Source organism: Zea mays, chromosome 10 (genome assembly GCF_902167145.1).
Source record: "Zea mays cultivar B73 chromosome 10, Zm-B73-REFERENCE-NAM-5.0, whole genome shotgun sequence".
NCBI lineage: Eukaryota > Viridiplantae > Streptophyta > Magnoliopsida > Poales > Poaceae > Zea > Zea mays.
Window position 1 is genome coordinate 133,882,018 of NC_050105.1, and position 21,485 is coordinate 133,903,502.

A 21,485-nucleotide genomic window follows, 5' to 3' on the forward strand; every position below is an offset into this window, starting at 1 on the left:
CTCACATAGACCATGTTTGTCACCCAAGTTCATTTAGAGAATTTTTGTTAGGGGAAAAAGAAACAAAAAGACACAAAAGTAGAAAAGAAAAAGAAAAGAATTAGAATAAGAAAAGAAAAAGGAAATATCTCTCCCCTCCCTCGGCTGGCCGAATTCCAGCCCAGCTCGCGCGCGCCCGCATCCCCCCTCTCTTCCGGCCCAGGCGGCCCAATCCGCGTACCGCTCCCGCCCACTGACCTCCGGGCCCCGCCCGTCAGCGCCTCATCGCTCTCTCTCTCGCGCAGACCCCTCTCACTGGCAGCCAGGGCCCACCCGTCAGCTCCTTCTCCCTCGCCCATCCCTCACCGGCGCCATCGCCGCCGAGCGCCCCCTCGCCTCGTCGCCTCGCCATTAATGCTCGCCAGCCTCCGCGACAACCCCGCCACTGTGCTTGAGCCAACCTCTCACCCCCCTCAGCCTGCCCGAGCCGTCCCAATCGGCGTTAGCGCCATTCCCGCACCCATGGCGAGCTCGCCGGTGCTCGCCGTCTCCCCCATCCCCCTCCCTCCCCCGAGCGCCTATAAAAGGACCCGCTCGAGCCCCGTCTTCGCCACACAACTCCAGCCATCCCCACTTCCCTCCTCCCCGAGCCGTTCAAGCAAGCGCCGCCGTGCTCCCTGCCTTGCTCCGGTGAGCTCCCTTCCCCCTCTCTAGCTTTTCTCTGTTCAATTAAGCTATGGCCAAAGCTCCGCCACACGCTCACGATCACAGGGCACCACTTTGCCTTCCCCATCGTGGCCGGAAACCCCACCGGCGGCTTCGCCGCTGCGGGCACCCGCCACTGCGCCGTGGACTGGCCGCCATAGGCCCCCGCAGGCCAAATTCGCCCCACCCTCGTGACCCACTTCACCCGCCTGTGCTTCGCCACCACTTCCCCACCAGAGAACCGGACCGACGGCGGAGAACCACCGCGGAGTTCGCCGCCGACCGGCCCCGGTCGAGCCTCTCCCCCCTCCGTTGCCGAGTAACGCCGTCAGCCCCCCCTCTCTCCCTGACTGGTAGGCCCGCGCCACGGCGCCGTCCCCACCGTCGCTTCCTCGCTGCTGGGCCGACTGGGCCGCAAGCGCGCCCGCGCGCCGAGTGGGCCGAAATCCCCTCCCCTGGCCCAATTAGCTGGAGAATTCTTTCTCTTTTTCTCTTCCTATTTCTTTTCTCATTTTCACATATATATTTAGATGCTAATATTTTATGCACCAAAAATTGTCTAAATAAATTATTAGGGCACAAAAATAATGAAGTATAAAAATTTGCACACCCCACAAAGGTCACTATGTTTGATGTATTGTTATTATCTGTGTTTAATTAGCGGAAGAGGGATCCGATCCTCCGGAACTCTTAGCTCCGGAAGAAGGGCAAGAACCCGACCCCTCCGAGATTAACCTCTTGTGCCAGGAAAGCTTCAACGAAGGCAAGTCCATCTTTCCCTTGATGCATTATTTACATATTTCTCTCTACCACTGCCTAAGCCTGGATTATGGGATGAGAATCGAATTGCATGGTGAGCATGAGAGAGCCCGCATTAACTATTACTTCGATTAAAAGATATGGGACAAGTGAAAAGGGGTATAAGTGAAATGTTTTCCAAAAGAGTGCGATGAAGGGTGCTCACCCTCATCACCTGGTGAAGTAGGATGATCAGGGACTCCCTGGTTTAGGGGAGGGCCTAAGGTGTTGGCTCAGCTGGTTTAGGCGTGAGCAGAAGGATCGTCCTCTCATATAAGGACTGGTTTGTCATCTTTCATTACCTGTACTCTCAAAAGTACAACCACTCGAGGCTGTGTGGGCAGCCACTCAATCTAAACTCGTACGGTCCAACCCCAGGGTTATGAAGGCTGGGGTAGCACTGGGAGGATAAGGAGGGGGAATGTTTTGTCCGGTTTGGACATGGCGGTGGCCTGACTCCTTCCGGTATAACCATTAAGGTTTGGACGTACAAGGAAGGAAAGAGTTTCGGATTCGGGTCTCATTGGCCATGAGATCGTAGAGCCAGACTAGTGGGTAAAGTGTACCCCTCTGCGCAGAGTCTAAACCTATTCGAATAGTCCGTGTCCACTGGTATGGACGAGTCTGGTATGGTATGACAATTAGTGTTTCTACTACAACAGGGAACAGGGAAATGTGTGTGTATGTTCTGGAAAGAAAGTAGTACCACGGGAGCGGGAAGCTCAGTGGTGGTCAAGCAAGTGTTACTTCTATTGTCTTGGGAAAACCCTAAACATTGAGTACTGCCTTTCTCTGAGAAAGTATGAGTGACTTCAACTCCACCATATAAAGCATGTACAATATAGGTCACTTTCTCTTTACGGGAGTCGGGTGGGCTTGCGGAATACCTAGTGTATTCACCCAGATTTATTTATGTTTTTCAGCAGCTGAAGACTTCTTTTCTGCTATGCTTGATTGATGGGGCTGTGTCTTCACCCAGTTCTGCCTGTGGCCTGGGCTATTTTATCTTCCACTACGCTTTATGTTTTTTGGCTCACTTTCGAGCTTGTATCCCCGGTATTGTAATAACAATATTCAGACTCTGTAACTATTTGAAGTAATGAATGTGGTTACTAGCCTCCTGGGACTAGTAATTGTATCACATTTGAGTCCCAAAGGATCGAGACGCTTCAGGTGGTATCAAAGCCTATAGGACTGGCCGTAGACCACATCCCTGACCTTAAAAGTTGCCTTAACAAGAAAACACCTCTTACCCCCCAAGAAACACTCTTTCCCCTTTTCCCCGATATTAATAGACCTTTCTTTTTGTCTACCAGATGGAAAACCCCTGGGTGATTAGGACTTCCTATTGCTCAGAGGAGGAAGGCTTTCCTCACCTTCTTCGAAGCTACGCGCTGCGCTTGGGGATCCGTAAGAAGCCCGAATATGTCTGGAAGGAGTACCGTGAAAATGGAATGGAAAAGTGCTCTATGGCGGTCTACTTGGGAGAAAGCCGGAACTACCCAAACCACCCTCCCTTCCAAATTACTTTCATCGGGCACCGCTTCCCAGACACTTGCCAGAGCGTTGCTCGAAAAGCCCTCAAACAACTGTGCCAAAACTATAGCCGAGAGATCTTTGAGACCCCCTCCGATATTTCCCACCCAGCAACAAAAACACCCCCACCTAGAAGAAAAGACTCCAGGCTCTGTCAGGAGGAGATCCCATAGAAGATGATCCCACTATCGTCTACATGGCCGGATACCTCCACACCCTCGACAACCACTACGATGAGCTCTCCTCCCACTGTACCCACCTAAACTCCCGAGTGGAAAGCCTAGAGCAGCAAGTCAAAGAGCTTAAGCAAGAGAAGGCATCCCTCTAGGAGAGTCTCAACATAGCAGAAGGCGAGGAAGCCAACACCCGTGAGGCCTATCGGACCTTGAAGATGGACTTTGACAAGAAGCTAAAGAAACTCGCCCCCAAAAGGAAGATCCAGAAGAAGACCACTAACCAGGGATGCCAGACAGAGAAGAAGAAGAAGAAGGCCCCTCTAGCCCTACCTCCCCCCAGAATAGATGACTGGTCCGACGAAGAAGATGTATCCCTAGCCAGCCTCGATGATCTTCTCAAGGCATTTGGGGACACCTTAGACAAGGAACTCGCTAGTACCTCGAAGAACGCTCTCGTGTAGTCCCACCTGTAGTAGTCCTATGCTTGTAATGTGATGGTGTAATGAATAAAATAACTTGGTTGAAAACAATTTGCATGTGCATAATAGTGACTCTCTTCCCTGGCAGATGGCTTCGGATAAAACCACGCCTACCGCCTCTGGGATTGGAGCGGGTTTCCCCGAAGAGCTGAAGGGGAAGTCGTTAGAGAAGAAAGTGAAACCCACCTCCCTAAACCTCCACCATTACCCTTAGACCTAGCCCAAGTTCTAGCCAATCAAACCCGACTCATCGAGGTCCTCACTCGAAATATGGAAAATCAACGGCCGAATGGTGGAAGACCACAAGACAGAATGGGGGACTTCCTGAGACTCAAACCTCCCACGTTCGCCGAATCAAGCAACCCCCTCGATGCAGACGATTGGATGCGCACGATCAAAAGGAAACTGGAAGCCATTGGTTGCCCAGAAAATCAGCGTGTTCAACTAGCTACCCACCAACTTTCTGGGATGGCCTTAGCCTGGTGGGACACCTTCAACGTCACCATCAGAGATGCTACCTGGGCGGAATTTGAAGCAGCTTTCCGGGAACACCATGTGCCCCAAGGACTTGTACAACTTAAGGAGGACGAGTTCCGAGAATTGACTCAAGACGGAAGATCTGTCAGCGAATATGTGCACAAGTTCACGGAGTTAGCCCGCTACGCGTCAGATGATGTCAGTACCGAGAGCAAGAAGATGGCCCGTTTCCTGAAGGGACTCAGGCCAGAACTCAAGACAATTCTGGCTAGCCAAGACTTCCTCAACTTCTCTCACCTTTCCAACAAGGCCATGCAAGTTGAAAGGGCTAAGGAGGAAGAAAAAGGACATCTCAAAAGGAAGTTCCAGGTTCTCCGGGCACAGCAGCAGGACCGGCACCAGAAGACTCGATCATTTGGGTTTCCACCCAAGGGGCCCAACTTCAGTAGACCAGCTGGACCCACTCCGTCGTGATTCAGCCAGCAGAGTCAGAGCTTTTTCCATTCCCCCTCAGTGGCAAGCAACCAACCCCCGGCAAATGCTTGTTGGCACTGCGGTGATCCCAGTCACTTCAAGAACAACTGTCCGCAGCTGAAGCCACCGGGACCCGCCTACTCCAACTCGGTGAATGTCCCCAAGAATACCTCGGCATCCGCCCCCAAGGCACCCTCCGCCGTCAGCCAGCAGAACAAGACTCCGTACCAAGGGAGGGCACAAGTGAATCACGTCGATGCCCAGGAAGCTCAGCAGGCTCCGGGAGTAGTACTCGGTGAGTTCCCTGTTGAATTTACTCCCGCTACTGTACTTTTCGATTCTGGAGCATCCCACTCCTTCATAGCCACTAGCTTTGTGGAAAAATATGGCATTCCCTCTACTCCTCTAGAGATTCCCTTGGTCACCCGAACCCCAGGGTCCGACCTTCTATGCCAGCTAAAATGCTCCCAAGTCAGAATCCTTTTAAGTGGGGTAGTATTCCTGGCAGACTTAACCGTCTTGCCATCCAAAGGAATTGATGTGATCCTAGGGATGGATTGGCTAACTAAACACAAGGGCATTATCAGTTGCGCGGACAAGACAGTCCTCCTCACTGACCAGCAGGGAAAGTCAGTCTCTTGCCAGGCACAGCCACCCGCCAGTGACCCAATGATGTTCAATCTAGCAACGGAAAGTATATCAGTAGTAGAAGAATTCATGGACGTATTTCCAGAAGAATTACCAGGAATGCCACTAGAAAGAGAAGTGGAGTTCTACATAGATCTGGTCCCTGGAATAGCACCCATCGCAAAGAGACCATACCGCATGGCTCCAATCGAGTTAGCAGAACTGAAGCTTCAAATCGCAGATCTTCAGCAAAAAGGGTACATTCGTCCCAGCTCATCACCTTGGGGAGCACTAGTCCTGTTCGTCTCTAAGAAGGATGGAAGCATGAGAATGTGTATTGATTACCGATCGTTAAATGAAGTTACCATCAAGAACAAGTACCCACTTCCTCGGATTGACGACCTCTTCGATCAGCTTCAAGGAGCCAAGTACTTCTCCAAGATAGACCTAAGGTCTGGTTACCACCAATTGAGGATCAAGGAAGCGGACATCCAAAAGACTGCATTTGTCACCCGGTACGGGCAATATGAATTCACAGTAATGTCGTTCGGACTGACAAACGCACCCGCCTTTTTCATGAACCTCATGAATAAAGTGTTTATGGAAGAGGTAGATAAGTTTGTCGTAGTCTTCATTGACGACATCCTTATTTACTCCAAGAACCGCGAAGACCATAAGCGCCATCTTCGGATCGTCCTTGGAAAACTCAGAGCACACCAACTTTATGCTAAACTCAGTAAATGTGAATTCTGGTTGGAAAAGATAGCCTTCCTTGGGCATATCTTAACCGCAGAAGGGATAGAAGTGGACCCTTCCAAAGTAGAACCAGTATCAAAATGGAGGCAACCAACCAACATCAGTGAAGTTCGAAGCTTCCTAGGAATGGCAGGGTATTACCGCCGCTTCATCAAAGGATTCTCCAGCATAGCAAGACCAATGACAGAACTTCTCAAGAAAGACCATAAATTTGTGTGGACCCCAAAATGTGAAGGAAGTTTCCAAATCATAAAGGAGAAACTTACAACGGCACCCGTTCTATCACTGCCAGATATTCATCAAGATTTTGTCGTCTTCTGTGATGCCTCGAGGCAAGGCTTAGGATGTGTGCTAATGCAAAACGAGAGAGTCATTGCTTACACATCACGCCTACTCAAGCCGCACGAACAGAATTACCCCACCCATGATTTGGAATTAGCAGCCATAGTGCATGCCTTGAAGATATGGAGGCATTACCTAATCGGAAACAAATGCCACATTTTCACCGATCACAAGAGTCTGAGGTATATATTCACTCAACCTGATCTCAACCTCCATCAGCGAAGATGGTTAGAACTGATCAAGGATTATGACCTAGAAATTCACTATCACCCCGGGAAGGCCAACGTGGTAGCCGACGCCCTCAGCCGAAAACCATTCGGAATAAAGGGAACCAACTTTCTAGAAGATTGGAAGAAAGAATCAGCACAACTAAATGCATGTCTGGGAATCAACGACAGTCTCGAAGTCAAACCAATGCTAGAAGACCTTATCGGCAAAGCTCAACGTCTAGACTCAGAGACAGCAAGGCTTGTGGAGAAAGCTCGCAAGGAACAACTCCCGAACCTCAGGACAGATGACCATGGAGTCCTTTGGTTCAAACACCGTCTGTGTGTACCAAAAGGGGAGGCCCGAGAAGTCCTACTCAAGGAAGCTCACGACTCGGCCTACTCCATCCACCCAGGAACTACCAAGATGTACCTGGACCTCAAAACCAGATACTGGTGGAAAGGGATGAAGAAAGAAATAGCTCAGTATGTGGCCCGATGTGACATCTGCCAACGGACGAAGGCCGAACACCAAAAACCTGCAGGCCTATTACAACCCCTCCCGATACCTGAATGGAAGTGGGAAGAAATAGGCATGGACTTCGTAACCAGACTGCCCTGGACGCAAAAAGGGAATGATTACATCTGGGTAATAATAGAACGCCTCACCAAGGTAGCCCATTTCATTCCAGTGAAAACTACCTTTGGAGGAGCCACCCTTGCCCGGATTTACCTCAAGGAGATAGTCAGACTCCATGGCATCCCAAGGAAGATAGTATCAGACAGAGGAACCCAATTCACATCCAAATTCTGGACAAGCCTTCAGAAAGCCATGGGCACTAAGCTAGATTTCAGTACCGCTTATCACCCTCAGACAGATGGGCAGACAGAGAGAGTCAACAAAGTCCTTGAAGATCTGTTAAGAGCATGTGTGTTAGCTTTTGATAGAAGTTGGGAATCCAGTCTACCCTACGTAGAATTCTCGTACAACAATAGCTATCAGGCTAGCATCAAGATGTCGCCATTCGAAGCACTGTATGGATGAAAATGCCAGACCCCTCTCATGTGGTCCAACGTGGGGGAAAAAGCACTAGAAGGACCCGCCTTTGTCAAAGAGGCAGAAGAGAAAGTTGCACTGATCCGCAGAAGGTTGCTTGAAGCTCAAAGTCGGCAGAAGAGTTACGCAGACAACAGGCGGAGGGAACTCCGATTTGAGGAAGGAGACTTCGTCTACCTCAAGGTTTCTCCAATGCGTGGTGTCAGGAGGTTCCAAGTCAGAGGGAAGCTAGCCCCACGTTTTGTAGGTCCCTATCCCATCATCGGCAAGGTAGGACCCGCAGCATACCGCCTGGAACTACCAGAATCCATGTTCGACATCCACAATGTGTTCCACGTATCCCAGCTCCACAAATGCCTGCAAGCACTAGAAAGACACCTCGAAGAAGAGACAGTGCAGATTCAGAAAGACCTTCAGTATCGTGAAAAACCAGTGAAGATTCTTGACTCAGCAGTCAGAAGGACCCGCACCTCAGAAGTAAAGCTTTGTAAAGTTCAGTGGAGCAGAGAAGGAGAAGAGGAAGCTACCTCGGAGAGTGAGGACTTCTTGAGGAGGGAATACCCTTATCTTTTCCCAAATCCAGTCTAAATCTCGAGGGCGACATTCCTTTTAAGTGGGGTAGGTTTGTAACATCCCAAAATCCCAACCCAGGTTTGAAACCCTAATCCCCCCCTTTCATTTTATTCTTCTCCCTTAACTCTACCCCTAGGTCACCCAATCATTTGCATGCACTTAAAATGATTTGAAGCACCTCACATAGACCATGTTTGTCACCCAAGTTCATTTAGAGAATTTTTGTTAGGGGAAAAAGAAACAAAAAGACACAAAAGTAGAAAAGAAAAAGAAAAGAATTAGAATAAGAAAAGAAAAAGGAAATCTCTCTCCCCTCCGTCGGCTGGGCCGAATTCCAGCCCAGCTCGTGCGCGCCCGCATCCCCCCCTCTCTTCCGGCCCAGGCGGCCCAATCCGCGCGCCGCTCCCGCCCACTAACCTCCAGGCCCCGCCCGTCAGCGCCTCACTGCTCTCTCTCTCACGCAGACCCCTCTCACTGGCAGCCAGGGCCCACTCATCAACTCCTTCTCCCTCGCCCATCCCTCACCGGCGTGGTCGCCGCCGAGCGCCCCCTCGCCTCGTCGCCTCGCCATTAATGCTCGCCAGCCTCCGCGACAACCCCGCAACTGTGCTTGAGCCGACCTCTCACCCCCCTCAGCCTGCCCGAGCCGTCCCAATCGGCGTTAGCGCCATTCCCACACCCATGGCTAGCTCGCCGGTGCTCGCCGTCTCCCCCATCCCCCTCCCTCCCCCGAGCGCCTATAAAAGGACCCGCTCGAGCCCCGTCTTCGCCACACAACTCTAGCCATCCCCACTTCCCTCCTCCCCGAGCCGTTCAAGCAAGCGCCGCCGTGCTCCCTGCCTTGCTCCGGTGAGCTCCCTTCCCCCCCTCTAGCTTTTCTCTGTTCAATTAAGCTATGGCCAAAGCTCCGCCACACGCTCACGATCACAGGGCACCACTTTGCCTCCCTTATCGTGGCCGGAAACCCCACCGGCGGCTTCGCCGCCGCGGGCACCCGCCACTGCGCCGTGGACCGGCCGCCATAGGCCCCCGCAGGCCAAATTCGCCCCACCCTCGTGACCCACTTCACCCGCCCGTGCTTCGCCACCACTTCCCCGCCAGAGAACCGGACCGACGGCGGAGAACCGCCGCGGAGTTCGCCGCCGACCGGCCCCGGTCGAGCCTCTCCCCCCTCCGTTGCCGAGTAACGCCGTCAGCCCCCCTCTCTCCCTGACTAGTAGGCCCGCGCTACGGCGCCGTCCCCGCCGCCGCTTCCTCGCTGCTGGGCCGACTGGGCCGCAAGCGCGCCCGCGCCCGCGCCCGCGCGCCGAGTGGGCCGAAATCCCCTCCCCTGGCCCAATTAGCTGGAGAATTCTTTTTCTTTTTCTCTTCCTATTTCTTTTCTCATTTTCACATATATATTTAGATGCTAATATTTTATGCACCAAAAATTGTCTAAATAAATTATTAGGGCACAAAAATAATGAAGTATAAAAATTTGCACACCCCACAAAGGTCACTATGTTTGATGTATTGTTATTATCTGTGTTTAATTAGCGGAAGAGGGATCCGATCCTCCGGAACTCTTAGCTCCGGAAGAAGGGCAAGAACCCGACCCCTCCGAGATTAACCTCTTATGCCAGGAAAGCTTCGACGAAGGCAAGTCCATCTTTCCCTTGATGGATTATTTACCTATTTCTCTCTACCACTGCCTAAGCCTGGATTATGGGATGGGAATCGAATTGCATGGTGAGCATGAGAGAGCCCGCATTAACTATTACTTCGATTAAAAGATATGGGACAAGTGAAAAGGGGTATAAGTGAAATGTTTTCCAAAAGAGTGCGATGAAGGGTGCTCACCCTCATCACCTGGTGAAGTAGGATTATCAGGGACTCCCTGGTTTAGGGGAGGGCCTAAGGTGTTGGCTCAGCTGGTTTAGGCGTGAGCAGAAGGATCGTCCTCTCATATAAGGACCAGTTTGTCATCTTTCATTACCTGTACTCTCAAAAGTATAACCACTCGAGGCTGTGTGGGCAGCCACTCAATCTAAACTCGTACGGTCCAACCCCAGGGTTATGAAGGCTGGGGTAGCACCGGGAGGATAAGGAGGGGGAATGTTTTGTCCGGTTTGGACATGGCGGTGGCCTGACTCCTTCCGGTATAACCGTTAAGGTTTGGACGTACAAGGAAGGAAAGAGTTTCGGATTCGGGTCTCATTGGCCATGAGATCGCAGAGCCGGACTAGTGGGTAAAGTGTACCCCTCTGCGCAGAGTCTAAACCTATTCGAATAGTCCGTGTCCACTGGTATGGACGAGTCTGGTATGGTATGACAATTAGTGTTTCTACTACAACAGGGAACAGGGAAATGTGTGTGTATGTTCTGGAAAGAAAGTAGTACCATGGGAGCGGGAAGCTCAGTGGTGGTCAAGCAAGTGTTACTTCTATTGTCTTGGGAAAACCCTAAACATTGAGTACTGCCTTTCTCTGAGAAAGTATGAGTGACTTCAACTCCACCATATAAAGCATGTACAATATAGGTCACTTTCTCTTTATGGGAGCCGGGTGGGCTTGCGGAATACCTAGTGTATTCACCCAGATTTATTTATGTTTTTCAGCAGCTGAAGACTTCTTTTCTGCTATGCTTGATTGATGGGGCTGTGTCTTCACCCAGTTCTGCCTGTGGCCTGGGCTATTTTATCTTCCACTGCGCTTTATGTTTTTCGGCTCACTTTCGAGCTTGTATCCCCGATATTGTAATAACATTATTCAGACTCTGTAACTATTTGAAGTAATGAATGTGGTTACTAGCCTCCTCGGACTAGTAATTGTATCACATTTGAGTCCCAAAGGATCGGGACGCTTCAGTGGAGGTAATGAGTTCCACAATCATTTGTAGGCTCACTTAATGGGATCATATTGGGGGCATATTGAGCATCAGGCACGGTTGGCACGACCTCAACACCACGATCATAGTTTTCATCTTCAGGGCGAGAGGCAACTAACAAACGTCGTACCACTACCTCCATGACTTGCTTTTGTGTCTTCATAGCTGATTTAACATAATTATCCCACTCTCACTGACACTCAATTGGGATGATAAGTCTTTGCACGTTGGGCAGAGGACCTACGTTTAGCACCCCATCAACGACAATGTCGTCAGCATCATGACAACAAATCTTCTCCTTAGCCTTAGCAACTACCTCACTAAAGGAGGGTCTATCATCGAATATCACAGCCACACGTTGCATGTCAATGAACTTAGCATTTCCATAACGATCTTGTTCCACGATGCATCCATGGTATATGCCCAAAAAATTGTCCATCTATTTGAAATATGAATTCAACGTTTAATAACCAATTGTGATGGTTAGTGCATAACCCCATCCACTATGACTAACTAATACCTAACTATAAACTACCTAGTACCTAATAAATAATTGTAAACTAATACAAGATAATAACTAACTAATACCTAACTACAAACTACCACCACACGGTGGATTAACAATTTACCAATAATAACAAACTACTAACGATTTACCCACTATTAACCATTTACCAATAATAACTACAAATCAATAAGTACATGGAGAGCGGGTTACCTGGCGGTGGAGAGTGTGGTCGGCCAAGGACCAGGCGGCGAGTGGCGGCTACGGGCGTCGAACGGGGGCGACAGTTTCATCAATGGTGTGTTTGGTTGGTGGAATCACTCTATGCTTCATGAGGTGATGCATCATAAGTTCATTCTATCAATTATGGTGGAATCAACCCACTGCTCATGTATATACTAATTATTAGCTTATGAGGAATGAGGTGGTGATGGATCAACTCATTCTATTCCACAAAGCAAATAAAAAAAATGAGGTGTGAGAAGAAGATGGATCACTTCATTTCTCAAACCAAACACACTCCAAGTTTCTTGGTGCATGCTTCACTGATTCTGATGCATGTATGGCTGGATCCATTTTTAGGTTCTTCCTGATGACATCCGTCGAGCATTGCTTGTTATTGTGGAGTGTTGCATGAAGCGAGATTATCTAGCGGCAATGGACCAATACATCAAGCTAGCAATCGGGTTTTTATTAACATTTTACGCTGATTTAATCAAATGGGCCGACGGGATAACGGGCTGGTCCGGCACATTCAGCAAGCCGGCATGACGTGCCTCGACCAGAGTTGTGGCCCGCGGGCGTCTGGCCCGTGCCAGGCCGCCGTTTGACCATCTATAGGCGTGCAGCGGGTTAATTTGAAATAGCTGTAAGGGGTTATTTGCAAAAATATAACACAGGACGACCGTTGAAACTGATGCTTTAAGTATAGTGTAGATATAGATTACATGTCAGGCTACGACTTTAGTTTATCCTGGTGTGGTGCCTGAACTTACAATCATGCGATAAATGCAACATGGTTTGCAACAAGCATTAATACGGTAAACATGACGGCTGCTTGATGATAAATAATAAAAAATGGTTCTCCAGAATTTGGCTGATATATTAATAAAAACTTTGACCGACCAGATGTCGCGGTAAAACGATTTAATTAGCATGCACAAACAGAAAAAGAAAAAAGAAAAAAGAAAAAAAAATAGACAGAATTGATCTGTGATATTACACGAGCATCTCAAGCTCTACTTGTAATCCAATCTAGTTTGCGAAGGCATATGCTGGCATCAACCGGAGCCTTTCCTCGGAAGCTTTAGCCGAACCATTCTCTTCTGATAGAAGCGCCTGCAGGTCACTCCCATTTGCCAGGCTGTTGAACTCCACTGATTTTGAGGGCAGTGCAGGGTAACGCCGCTGGGAAAGCGTCATCAGCCTCTTGATTGACTGAAGGTACTTGCGAGTGGTCTCGTCATTCATGATATGGGCGACGCTGTTTGTGTAGATCTTCTCTCGGGCAGAACGCTCGTGGATGCCAACCATAGTCACTCCGATGGGCCATGGTGCATTCCCGATTGTCAGCTTGATGTATTGGTCCATTGCCGCTAGATAATCTCGCTTCATACAACACTCCACAATAACAAGCAATGCTCGGCGGATGTCATCAGGAAGAACCTAAAAATGGATCCAGCCATACATGCATCAGAATCAGTGAAGCATGCACCAAGAAACTTGATGAAAGGCTGTAATGAAAATAGTTGTCAACGGTATAAACATAATCAATATTCAGATGAGCATCAGTATTAATAGCACAATTTAAGCAACCAACAGATGGAAATTGCATAAGAATCAATACCTTCTTTCTGCAGAACTCAAACAGCGGGCTGAGATACCGTGCACACTGCTTGAATGTTGCAACCATAGACTTCCCCTTTGCTGTCCGCTTCTCTAGCTCAGTCATCTCATCCAATTCCTGGTTCCACTCATTAAGCAACTTCTTAAAGAACACCAAGATCTTGTCTTCATTGCAAAGCTCCTCAAACTTGGTCCTCATCCTCTTGGAGTCCTTGTCTGCGTTAGCATCATCGCCGCTCCCCTTGGCATCCCCATCATCCGCACTGCCTCCGGCAGCACCCCCGTCATCAACACGCTTGCTCTTGCCCTTGGCGTAGGTGTCCCTCCCGGCCTTCTGCCGCTTGCGCATCTCGATCATGTCGCGGAGGAAGTCGTTGGTCTGTCCCTCGGTCATGTCGATGTCGTCGATGACGCCGGACTTGAGCACGAGCTTGAAGCGCGAGAGGCGGGCGTCGTCGTCCTCCCCGAACAGCGTGACAGGCTCGCGCCGCACCACCTCGTGCCGTGGGAGGTCGAGCTCGTCGATGCGACGCTCCTCGGAACCGGTAGCAGCTGCGGCGGAATTCGCGGAGGGCGCCGACGTGCCGGCCTTGGCGAGGAGCTGGCGGTGCTCGTCGCGCCGCTTCTGGAGCTGCTTCTGCTCCAGCTCCGACCGCCGCACGAAGCTCTTGCCCCCGAAGTCGGCCGTCGCCGCCTTCCGCTTCTTCTCCAGTTCTCGCTTCAGCAGATCCATTACGCCCGACGCCCAGTTCGGCTTCGATTCTCCGAGAGGCGGTATTTGACCGTTCCCGCAAATAGAAGAGGACTCGACTCGACTTTGATCGTGTTGTGGCCGTGTGGGCAGACTTTATATGCAAGCAAGCGTGCAAGTCCGTTCACCGTACAAGTCCGTTCAATGGCTAAAAAAGATATATATCCGGATATAGTTGTAGCTAACTAATTTAGCGGTTTTGAAAAATAACTAACCCCAAATCTATCCATCTGTCTATTCATAATATATCCATCTATCTTTTGATAATCTACTCGTCGGACACTCTACTACTTGTTGGGATAATAGCCGTAGAAGGTTGGGGTCTTGGGGACGTGCTTGTTTCTGTGGATTAGATTAAGACATAGTTGCCCACCACCCTGGGGCACTTGCACATAGCTTGGCCTACACGTGCATGCAGCTCCCAGGTGGCTGTCTCCCGCGTCGTCTTTTTTGCAATTTAGTTTTTTTATTTTATTTTCATAAATATGCATTTTTCCAATTTCATTAAAAAAAAGGAATCTCTATCTCGGCGCCATCATTATTGCCGCCGAGATAGAACGAGTCGGCGCCAATTAAATTAGCGTGTACATGTTACAGTCGACGCCTACGTGTACCTGACGTGGCACTACCTCGGCACCATGGATCTCGGCGCCATGAATCTCGGTGCCGAGGTCGGTGCCATGGATCTCGGCGCCGACCTCCGTGTTTATAAATATCTCACTTCGCTCGTCAGTTCTTTGTAATCATTTCTCTTCTACCAAACGACCAATATCAACCTAAATCAGCGACTTGAATCCATTGTTTATGTGTATCAAGGTAATCTCCCTCCATTTTTTTGGTCTTTTGCTATGTCTGATTAATAGGGTTAGTGTTACCGTTTGGGAATCATTTTTAGAATCATTTTTATTGTCATATTATCGATTTGTAGAATGTGTAGGCGTGGTAAATCTGCTAAACAAAGGTAACCGTTGTATAAGATGTAATAACTAATATTTGTGAGTCTTATAAAACTTATCAAAATTTAGGAAGGGTCCATTGACCGGAACTACCTTCGACCCACTTCCTTTGCCAACTAGTGTTCCAGTGCCTATGTGTTTTTGTGGTGATCCTTGCAAGGTTGACAAGTCCACTGATCATGACACCTATCGACAGAGGTATTGGATGTGTGCTAACTATGCATTTGAGCCAACGATTGTTCAGTGTCGGATGAATTTAATGGTGAGAATAATTTTTTAGTTAGTTCACAGCTTTCATACGGAGTGGTGCATGTTTTGTTTTGGTACTAATTATTGCATGTTTTGTAGACTCCTCGACCGCTCTGTGATTTTGAGCAGTGGATTAACACAGAAATCTCACAGAAAGACAAGAAGTGGTTGGAGAATCTTAAAAAGTGGGATACAGAGGACAAAGAGAGGATAGAGAAAAGATGAGAGAAGCTTGCGGCCGAGCAACAATGGGTAGACAAACAGGAAATGAGGCATATTGCTGAATACAGGGAGGAGAAGGAGAAGAAGCTTGAGCGTGCACGTCGTGCAAAAGGACGCAATAGGGGAGAATCCAGATGCTTTTCGCAAGGGCAAATGGCCCCGTTGCACTCAGTAGTCTAGGTGATTATATGATGTTATGTAGTAATAAACTTCTTATTATGTATTATTTAGTATCGAACAATGTTATATAGTAATGAACTACTTATTATGGATTCAAATTAGGCACTAAAAGCAATTGATGAAGACGACTTAAAGCAATTGATACAGAGAATCAACACACTTAAAGCAATTGATACAAAACAGTTTTCTAGTAGTTCATTTACCAATGAATGTTGTATAAATGTTTACTGTTAGTTTTACTCTACAACAAAATCTTATAGAACCAAGGATTATAATTAATATTTACATATGCATAAGGACATCTGAAGAAACATCGGCCTCCATCAATCCCCCTCTCGACGAACATATGCACCAAGCAATCCTACCAATGCATGCACTTCGGCCAATCTTCTCTCCTGTTATCGTAAGACTTAAGTCGAACCTTCTTATTGAAATCACTTTTACTTTGTACTAGAAATTCATCTGATGCTTCCTCAAAATAATTGGGGCCAAGTGGCCCATCATAACAAATTGGAGGTCCCTTCCCCACACCCTTTGCTCTCTCATTTCTAGAACCCTTTCCTCAAGATGACCCTGAAACCATTTTAGCTGGTGACTTCCCTTTGTATAACACAATGAACCAAATGGTCGCGTATAAATAGGCTAATGTCAAGGTGGTATGTGTTATGAAAATGCTAGATGTTTCTGAAAAGGCTAGGTATTTCTGAAAAGGCTAGCTGCTTTTAAAAAGGTTAGATACTTCTGAAAAAGTTAGATGCTTCTGAAAAGGCTATGTACTTCTGAAAAGGCTAGATGTTTCTGAAAAGTCTAGATACTTATGAAAATGCTAGATATTTGCCTCTCATTAATCCATGTATTTGGTTTAGGGATGTACTCATAATGCATGCCGGGATTTGCCACCTTGATTGCATTGAGAAGAACAGGCGGCTGCTTGTACCTAAACTCTCAGTCCCCATATATAATCTTCCAAGCACATTGCTTAGCCCTCCACGCTTTGCCATATGTTATCTTGTATCCATCGCACACATTCTCCACAATTCGCATGACCGTCCTCACCTTCATATTTGGTTCTGACTGCAATATTCCCATATGTCGCTTCCCAATGAGGGTAGAGGTCAACTGACGATGCTTCGTCATTAGCTCATGTTCAGCACAGTTGTGCGAGCCCACAAATTTTGTTATCTTCCACTTTTCGGTGATCTTCTGTATCATAGCACTGACCCTCCATGGACACTGGTCCTTGTCACATACAATAGCGTACGCCGCTTCTCGTATGAATGAAGCACTCTATACGACCTCTTACGTAAGACGACATAATGTTGCAACCACATCTTCAAGGCATTTAGGTCCTTGAAAACCTGACCCATTTCGATCATCATGCTAGGACCCGCCTTAGGAGCATCTAGCAACTCATCATCCCTCCCTTCTACAAAGGCGTCATGAGATAGACTCAGATCGATGAACTCATGCACTCTTGGATCCCGGTGCTCTGGAATAACACGCTTCAACATCTCAATATCACTATGTGTAAGTTCACCAACCGAACGGTTATCATCTGAATCAACGGACATAGCAAAGGCATAAGGCTCCTCTTCATTCCTAAACTCAGGACTATTGGATGCAATAATTCCATCTCCACAATGGATATGTGTTCTGATCGTAGGATCAACCAGAACATCAGGAATGTCTCCTGCAACAAGGACCAAAAAAAGAATAAAATGGCGGCAATGAAAAGAACAAAGTAGGTATGCTCAAAAATGATGATCGGCTACAAAGAGACCTACAAAGGGACTTACTGCAAGGGTCCCTGCCAAAGGGATACCCTCGGTAGAATCTAGGTGGAGGTAATGAGTTCCACAATCATTTGTAGGCTCACTTAATGGGATCATACTGGGGGGCAGATTGAGCATCAGGCACGGTTGGCACGACCTCAACACCACGATCATAGTTTTCGTCTTCAGGGCGAGTGGCAACTAACAAACATCGTACCACTACATCCATGACTTGCTTTTGTGTCTTCATAGCTGATTTAACATAATTATCCCACTCTCACTGACACTCAATTGGGAAGATAAGTCTTTGCACGTTGGGTAGAGGACCTATGTTTAGCACCCCATCAACGACGATGTCGTCAGCATCATGACAACAAATCTTCTCCTTAGCCTTAGCAACCACCTCACTAAAGGAGGGTCTATCGTCGAATATCACAGCCACACGTTGCATGTCAACGAACTCAGCATTTCCATAACGATCTTGTTCCACGATGCATCCATGGTATATGCCCAAAAAATTGTCCATCTATTTGAAATACGAATTCAACGTTGAATAACCAATTGTGATGGTTAGTGCATAACCCCATCCACTATGACTAACTAATACCTAAGTATAAACTACCTAGTACCTAATAAATAATTGTAAACTAATACAATATAATAACTAACTAATACCTAACTACAAACTACCACCACGCGGTGGGTTAACAATTTACCAATAATAACAAACTACTAACTACTAACGATTTACCCACTATTAACCATTTACCAATAATAACTACAAATCAATAAGTACATGGAGAGCGGGTTACTGGGCGGTAAGAGTGTGGCCGGCTAGGGACCAGGCGGCGAGTGGCGGTTGTGGGCGTCGAACGGGGGCGGCGGTTTCATCAAGTTTCTTGGTGCATGCTTCACTGATTCTGATGCATGTATGGCTGGATCCATTTTTAGGTTCTTCCTGATGACATCCGTCGAGCATTGCTTGTTATTGTGGAGTGTTGCATGAAGCGAGATTATCTAGCGGCAATGGACCAATACATCAAGCTGGCAATCGGGTTTTTTATTAACATTTTACGCTGATTTAATCAAATGGGCCGACAGGATAACGGGCTGGTCCGGCACATTCAGCAGACCGGCATGACGTGTCGGGACCAGAGTTGTGGCCCGCGGGCGTCTAGCCCGTGCCGGGCCGCCGTTTGACCATCTATACAGCGGGTTAATTTGAAATAACTGTAAGGGATTATTTGTAAAAATATGACTCGGGACGACCGTTGAAACTGGTGCTTTAAGTATAATATAGAAGTATAGATATAGATTACAGGCCAGGCTGTGAATTTAGTTTATCGCGGTGTGGTGACTGAACTTACAATCATGCGATAAATGTAGTATGGTTTCCAGATCTTGTCAGTTGCGGTACTGACACAATCACACAAGCACCAAAATTGATTAATACGGTAAACATGGCTGCCGCTTAATGATAAATAGTAAAAAATGGTTCTCCAGAATTTGACTGATATATTAATAAAAACTTTGACCGATCAGATGTCGCGATAAAGCGATTTAATTAGCATGCACAAACAGAAAAAGAAAAAAGATAAAAAAAACAGGTAGAATTGACTGTTGATATTACACAAGCATCTCAAGCTCTACTTGTAATCCAATCTAGTCTGCGAAGGCATATGCTGGCATCAACCGGAGCCTTTCCTCGGAAGCTTTAGCCGAACCATTCTCTACCGATAGAAGCGCCTGCAGGTCACTCCCATTTGCCAGACTGTTGAACTCCACTGATTTTGAGGGCAGTGCAGGGTAACGCCGCTGGGAAAGCGTCATCAGCCTCTTGATTGACTGAAGGTACTTGCGAGTGGTCTCGTCATTCATGATGTGGGCGACGCTGTTTGTGTAGATCTTCTCTCGGGCAGAACGCTCGTGGATGCCAACCATAGTCACTCCGATGGGCCATGGTGCATTCCCGATTGCCAGCTTGATGTATTGGTCCATTGCTGCTAGATAATCTCGCTTCATACAACACTCCACAATAACAAGCAATGCTCGACGGATGTCATCAGGAAGAACCTAAAAATGGATCCAGCCATACCTGCATCAGAATAAGTGAAGCATGCACGAAGAAACTTGATGAAAGGCTGTAATGAAATTAGTTGTCAACGGTATACACATAATCAATATTCAGATAAGCATCAGTATTAATAGCACAATTTAAGCAACCAACAGATGGAAATTGCATAAGAATTAATACCTTCTTTCTGCAGAACTCAAACAACGGGCTGAGATACCGTGCACACTGCTTGAATGTTGCAACCATGGACTTCCCCTTCGCTGTCCGCTTCTCTAGCTCAGTCATCTCATCCAATTCCTGGTTCCACTCATTAAGTAGCTTCTTAAAGAACACCAAGATCTTGTCTTCATTGCAAAGCTCCTCAAACTTGGTCCTCATCCTCTTGGAGTCCTTGTCTGCGTCAGCATCATCGCCGCTCCCCTTGGCATCCCCATCATCTGCACTGCCTCCGGCAGCACCCCCGTCGCCACCATCAACACTCTTGCTCTTGCCCTTGGCGTAGGTGTCCCTCCCGGCCTTCTGCCGCTTGCGCATCTCGATCATGTCGCGGAGGAAGTCGTTGGTCTGTCCCTCGGTCATGTCGATGTCGTCGATGACGCCGGACTTGAGCACGAGCTTGAAGCGCGCGAGGCGGGCGTCGTCGTCCTCCCCGAACAGCGTGATGGGCTCGCGCAGCACGCGGAGGCGCCGCACCACCTCGTGCTGTGGGAGGTCGAGCTCATCGATGCGACGCTCCTCGGAAACGGTAGCAGCTGCGGCGGAATTCGCGGAGGGCGCCGACGTGCCAGCCTTGGCGAGGAGCTAAATATATATCCGGATACAGTTGTAGCTAACTAATTTAGCGGTTTTGGAAAATAACCAACCCCAAATCTATCAATCTATCTATTCATAATATATCCATCTATCTTTTGATAATCTACCCGTCAGACACTCGGACGTGCTTGTTTCTGTGGATTAGGACATGGTTGCCCACCACCCTCGGGCACTTGCACATAGCTTGGCCTACACGTGCACGCAGCTCCTAGGTAGCTGTCTCCCGTGTCGTCTTTTTTGCAATTTAGTTTTTTGGATTTTATTTTCACAAATATGTATTTTCCTGTTTCATTTCAAAAAATGAATCTCTACCACGGCGCCATCACTATTGTCGTCGAGCTAGAACGAGTCAACGCCAATTAAATTAGCGTGTATATGTTACAGTCGACGCCTACATGTACCTGACGTGGCACTACCTCGGCGCCATGGATCTCGGCGCCATGAATCTCAGTGCCGAGGTCGGTGCCATGGATCTCGGCGTCGACCTCCATGTTTATAAATATCTCACTTCGGTCGTCAGTTCTTTGTAATCATTTTTCTTCTACCAAACGACCAATATCAACCTAAATCAGCAACTTGAATCCATTGTTCATGTGTATCAAGGTAATCTCCCTCCATTTTTTGGTCTTTTGCTATGTCTGATTAATAGGGTTAGGGTTACCGTTTGGGAATCATTTTTTATTGTCATATTATCGATTTGTAGGATGTCTAGGCGTGGTAAATCTGCTAAACAAAGATAAGCATTGTATTAAATATAATAACTAATATTTGTGAGTCTTATAAAACTTATCGAAATTTAGGAAGGGTCCATTGACCGGAACTGCCTTCGACCCGCTTCCTTTGCCAACTGGTGTTCCAGTGCCTATGTGTTTTTGTGGTGATCGTTGCAAAGTTGACAAGTCCGAGGATCATGACACCTATCGACAAAGGTATTGGATGTGTTTTAACTATGCATTTGAGCCAACGATTGTTCAGCGTCGGATGAATTTAATGGTGAGAATAATTTTTTAGCTAGTTCACAGCTTTCATATGAAGTGGTGCATGTTTTGTTTTGGTACTAATCATTCC

At 47.8% G+C, this 21,485-nt stretch overlaps 2 protein-coding genes across 2 annotated transcripts; both read right to left on the reverse strand.

The window, feature by feature from the left end:
• Positions 1–12,736: 12,736 nt before the first annotated feature.
• Positions 12,737–14,202, reverse strand: LOC118473598 (pre-mRNA-splicing factor 18-like). Its single transcript, XM_035963506.1, has 2 exons — positions 13,402–14,202; positions 12,737–13,220 (listed from the first exon to the last, which is right to left on the reverse strand). Exons 1-2 carry the CDS (start codon positions 14,131–14,133, stop codon positions 12,810–12,812), a joined length of 1,143 nt encoding a protein of 380 aa, XP_035819399.1. The 5' UTR covers positions 14,134–14,202; the 3' UTR covers positions 12,737–12,809.
• Positions 14,203–19,192: 4,990 nt separating this feature from the next.
• LOC118473525 (pre-mRNA-splicing factor 18-like) lies at positions 19,193–20,908 on the reverse strand. The gene is made up of 3 exons (XM_035963267.1): positions 20,819–20,908; positions 19,785–20,405; positions 19,193–19,603 (listed from the first exon to the last, which is right to left on the reverse strand). Exons 1-3 carry the CDS (start codon positions 20,906–20,908, stop codon positions 19,193–19,195), a joined length of 1,122 nt encoding a protein of 373 aa, XP_035819160.1.
• Positions 20,909–21,485: the final 577 nt, after the last annotated feature.

Coding starts and splice junctions, on each gene's coding strand:
- LOC118473525 (XM_035963267.1), bottom strand. CDS start 20,908: ATGGAGGTCGACGCCGAGATCCATGGCACCGACCTCGGCACTGAGATT. Junction 20,406..20,818: donor CCGAGGTAGTGCCACGTCAG/GTACATGTAGGC, acceptor ATATATATTTAG/CTCCTCGCCAAGGCTGGCAC. Junction 19,604..19,784: donor TTGAGTTCTGCAGAAAGAAG/GTATTAATTCTT, acceptor ATCCATTTTTAG/GTTCTTCCTGATGACATCCG.
- LOC118473598 (XM_035963506.1), bottom strand. CDS start 14,133: ATGGATCTGCTGAAGCGAGAACTGGAGAAGAAGCGGAAGGCGGCGACG. Junction 13,221..13,401: donor TTGAGTTCTGCAGAAAGAAG/GTATTGATTCTT, acceptor ATCCATTTTTAG/GTTCTTCCTGATGACATCCG.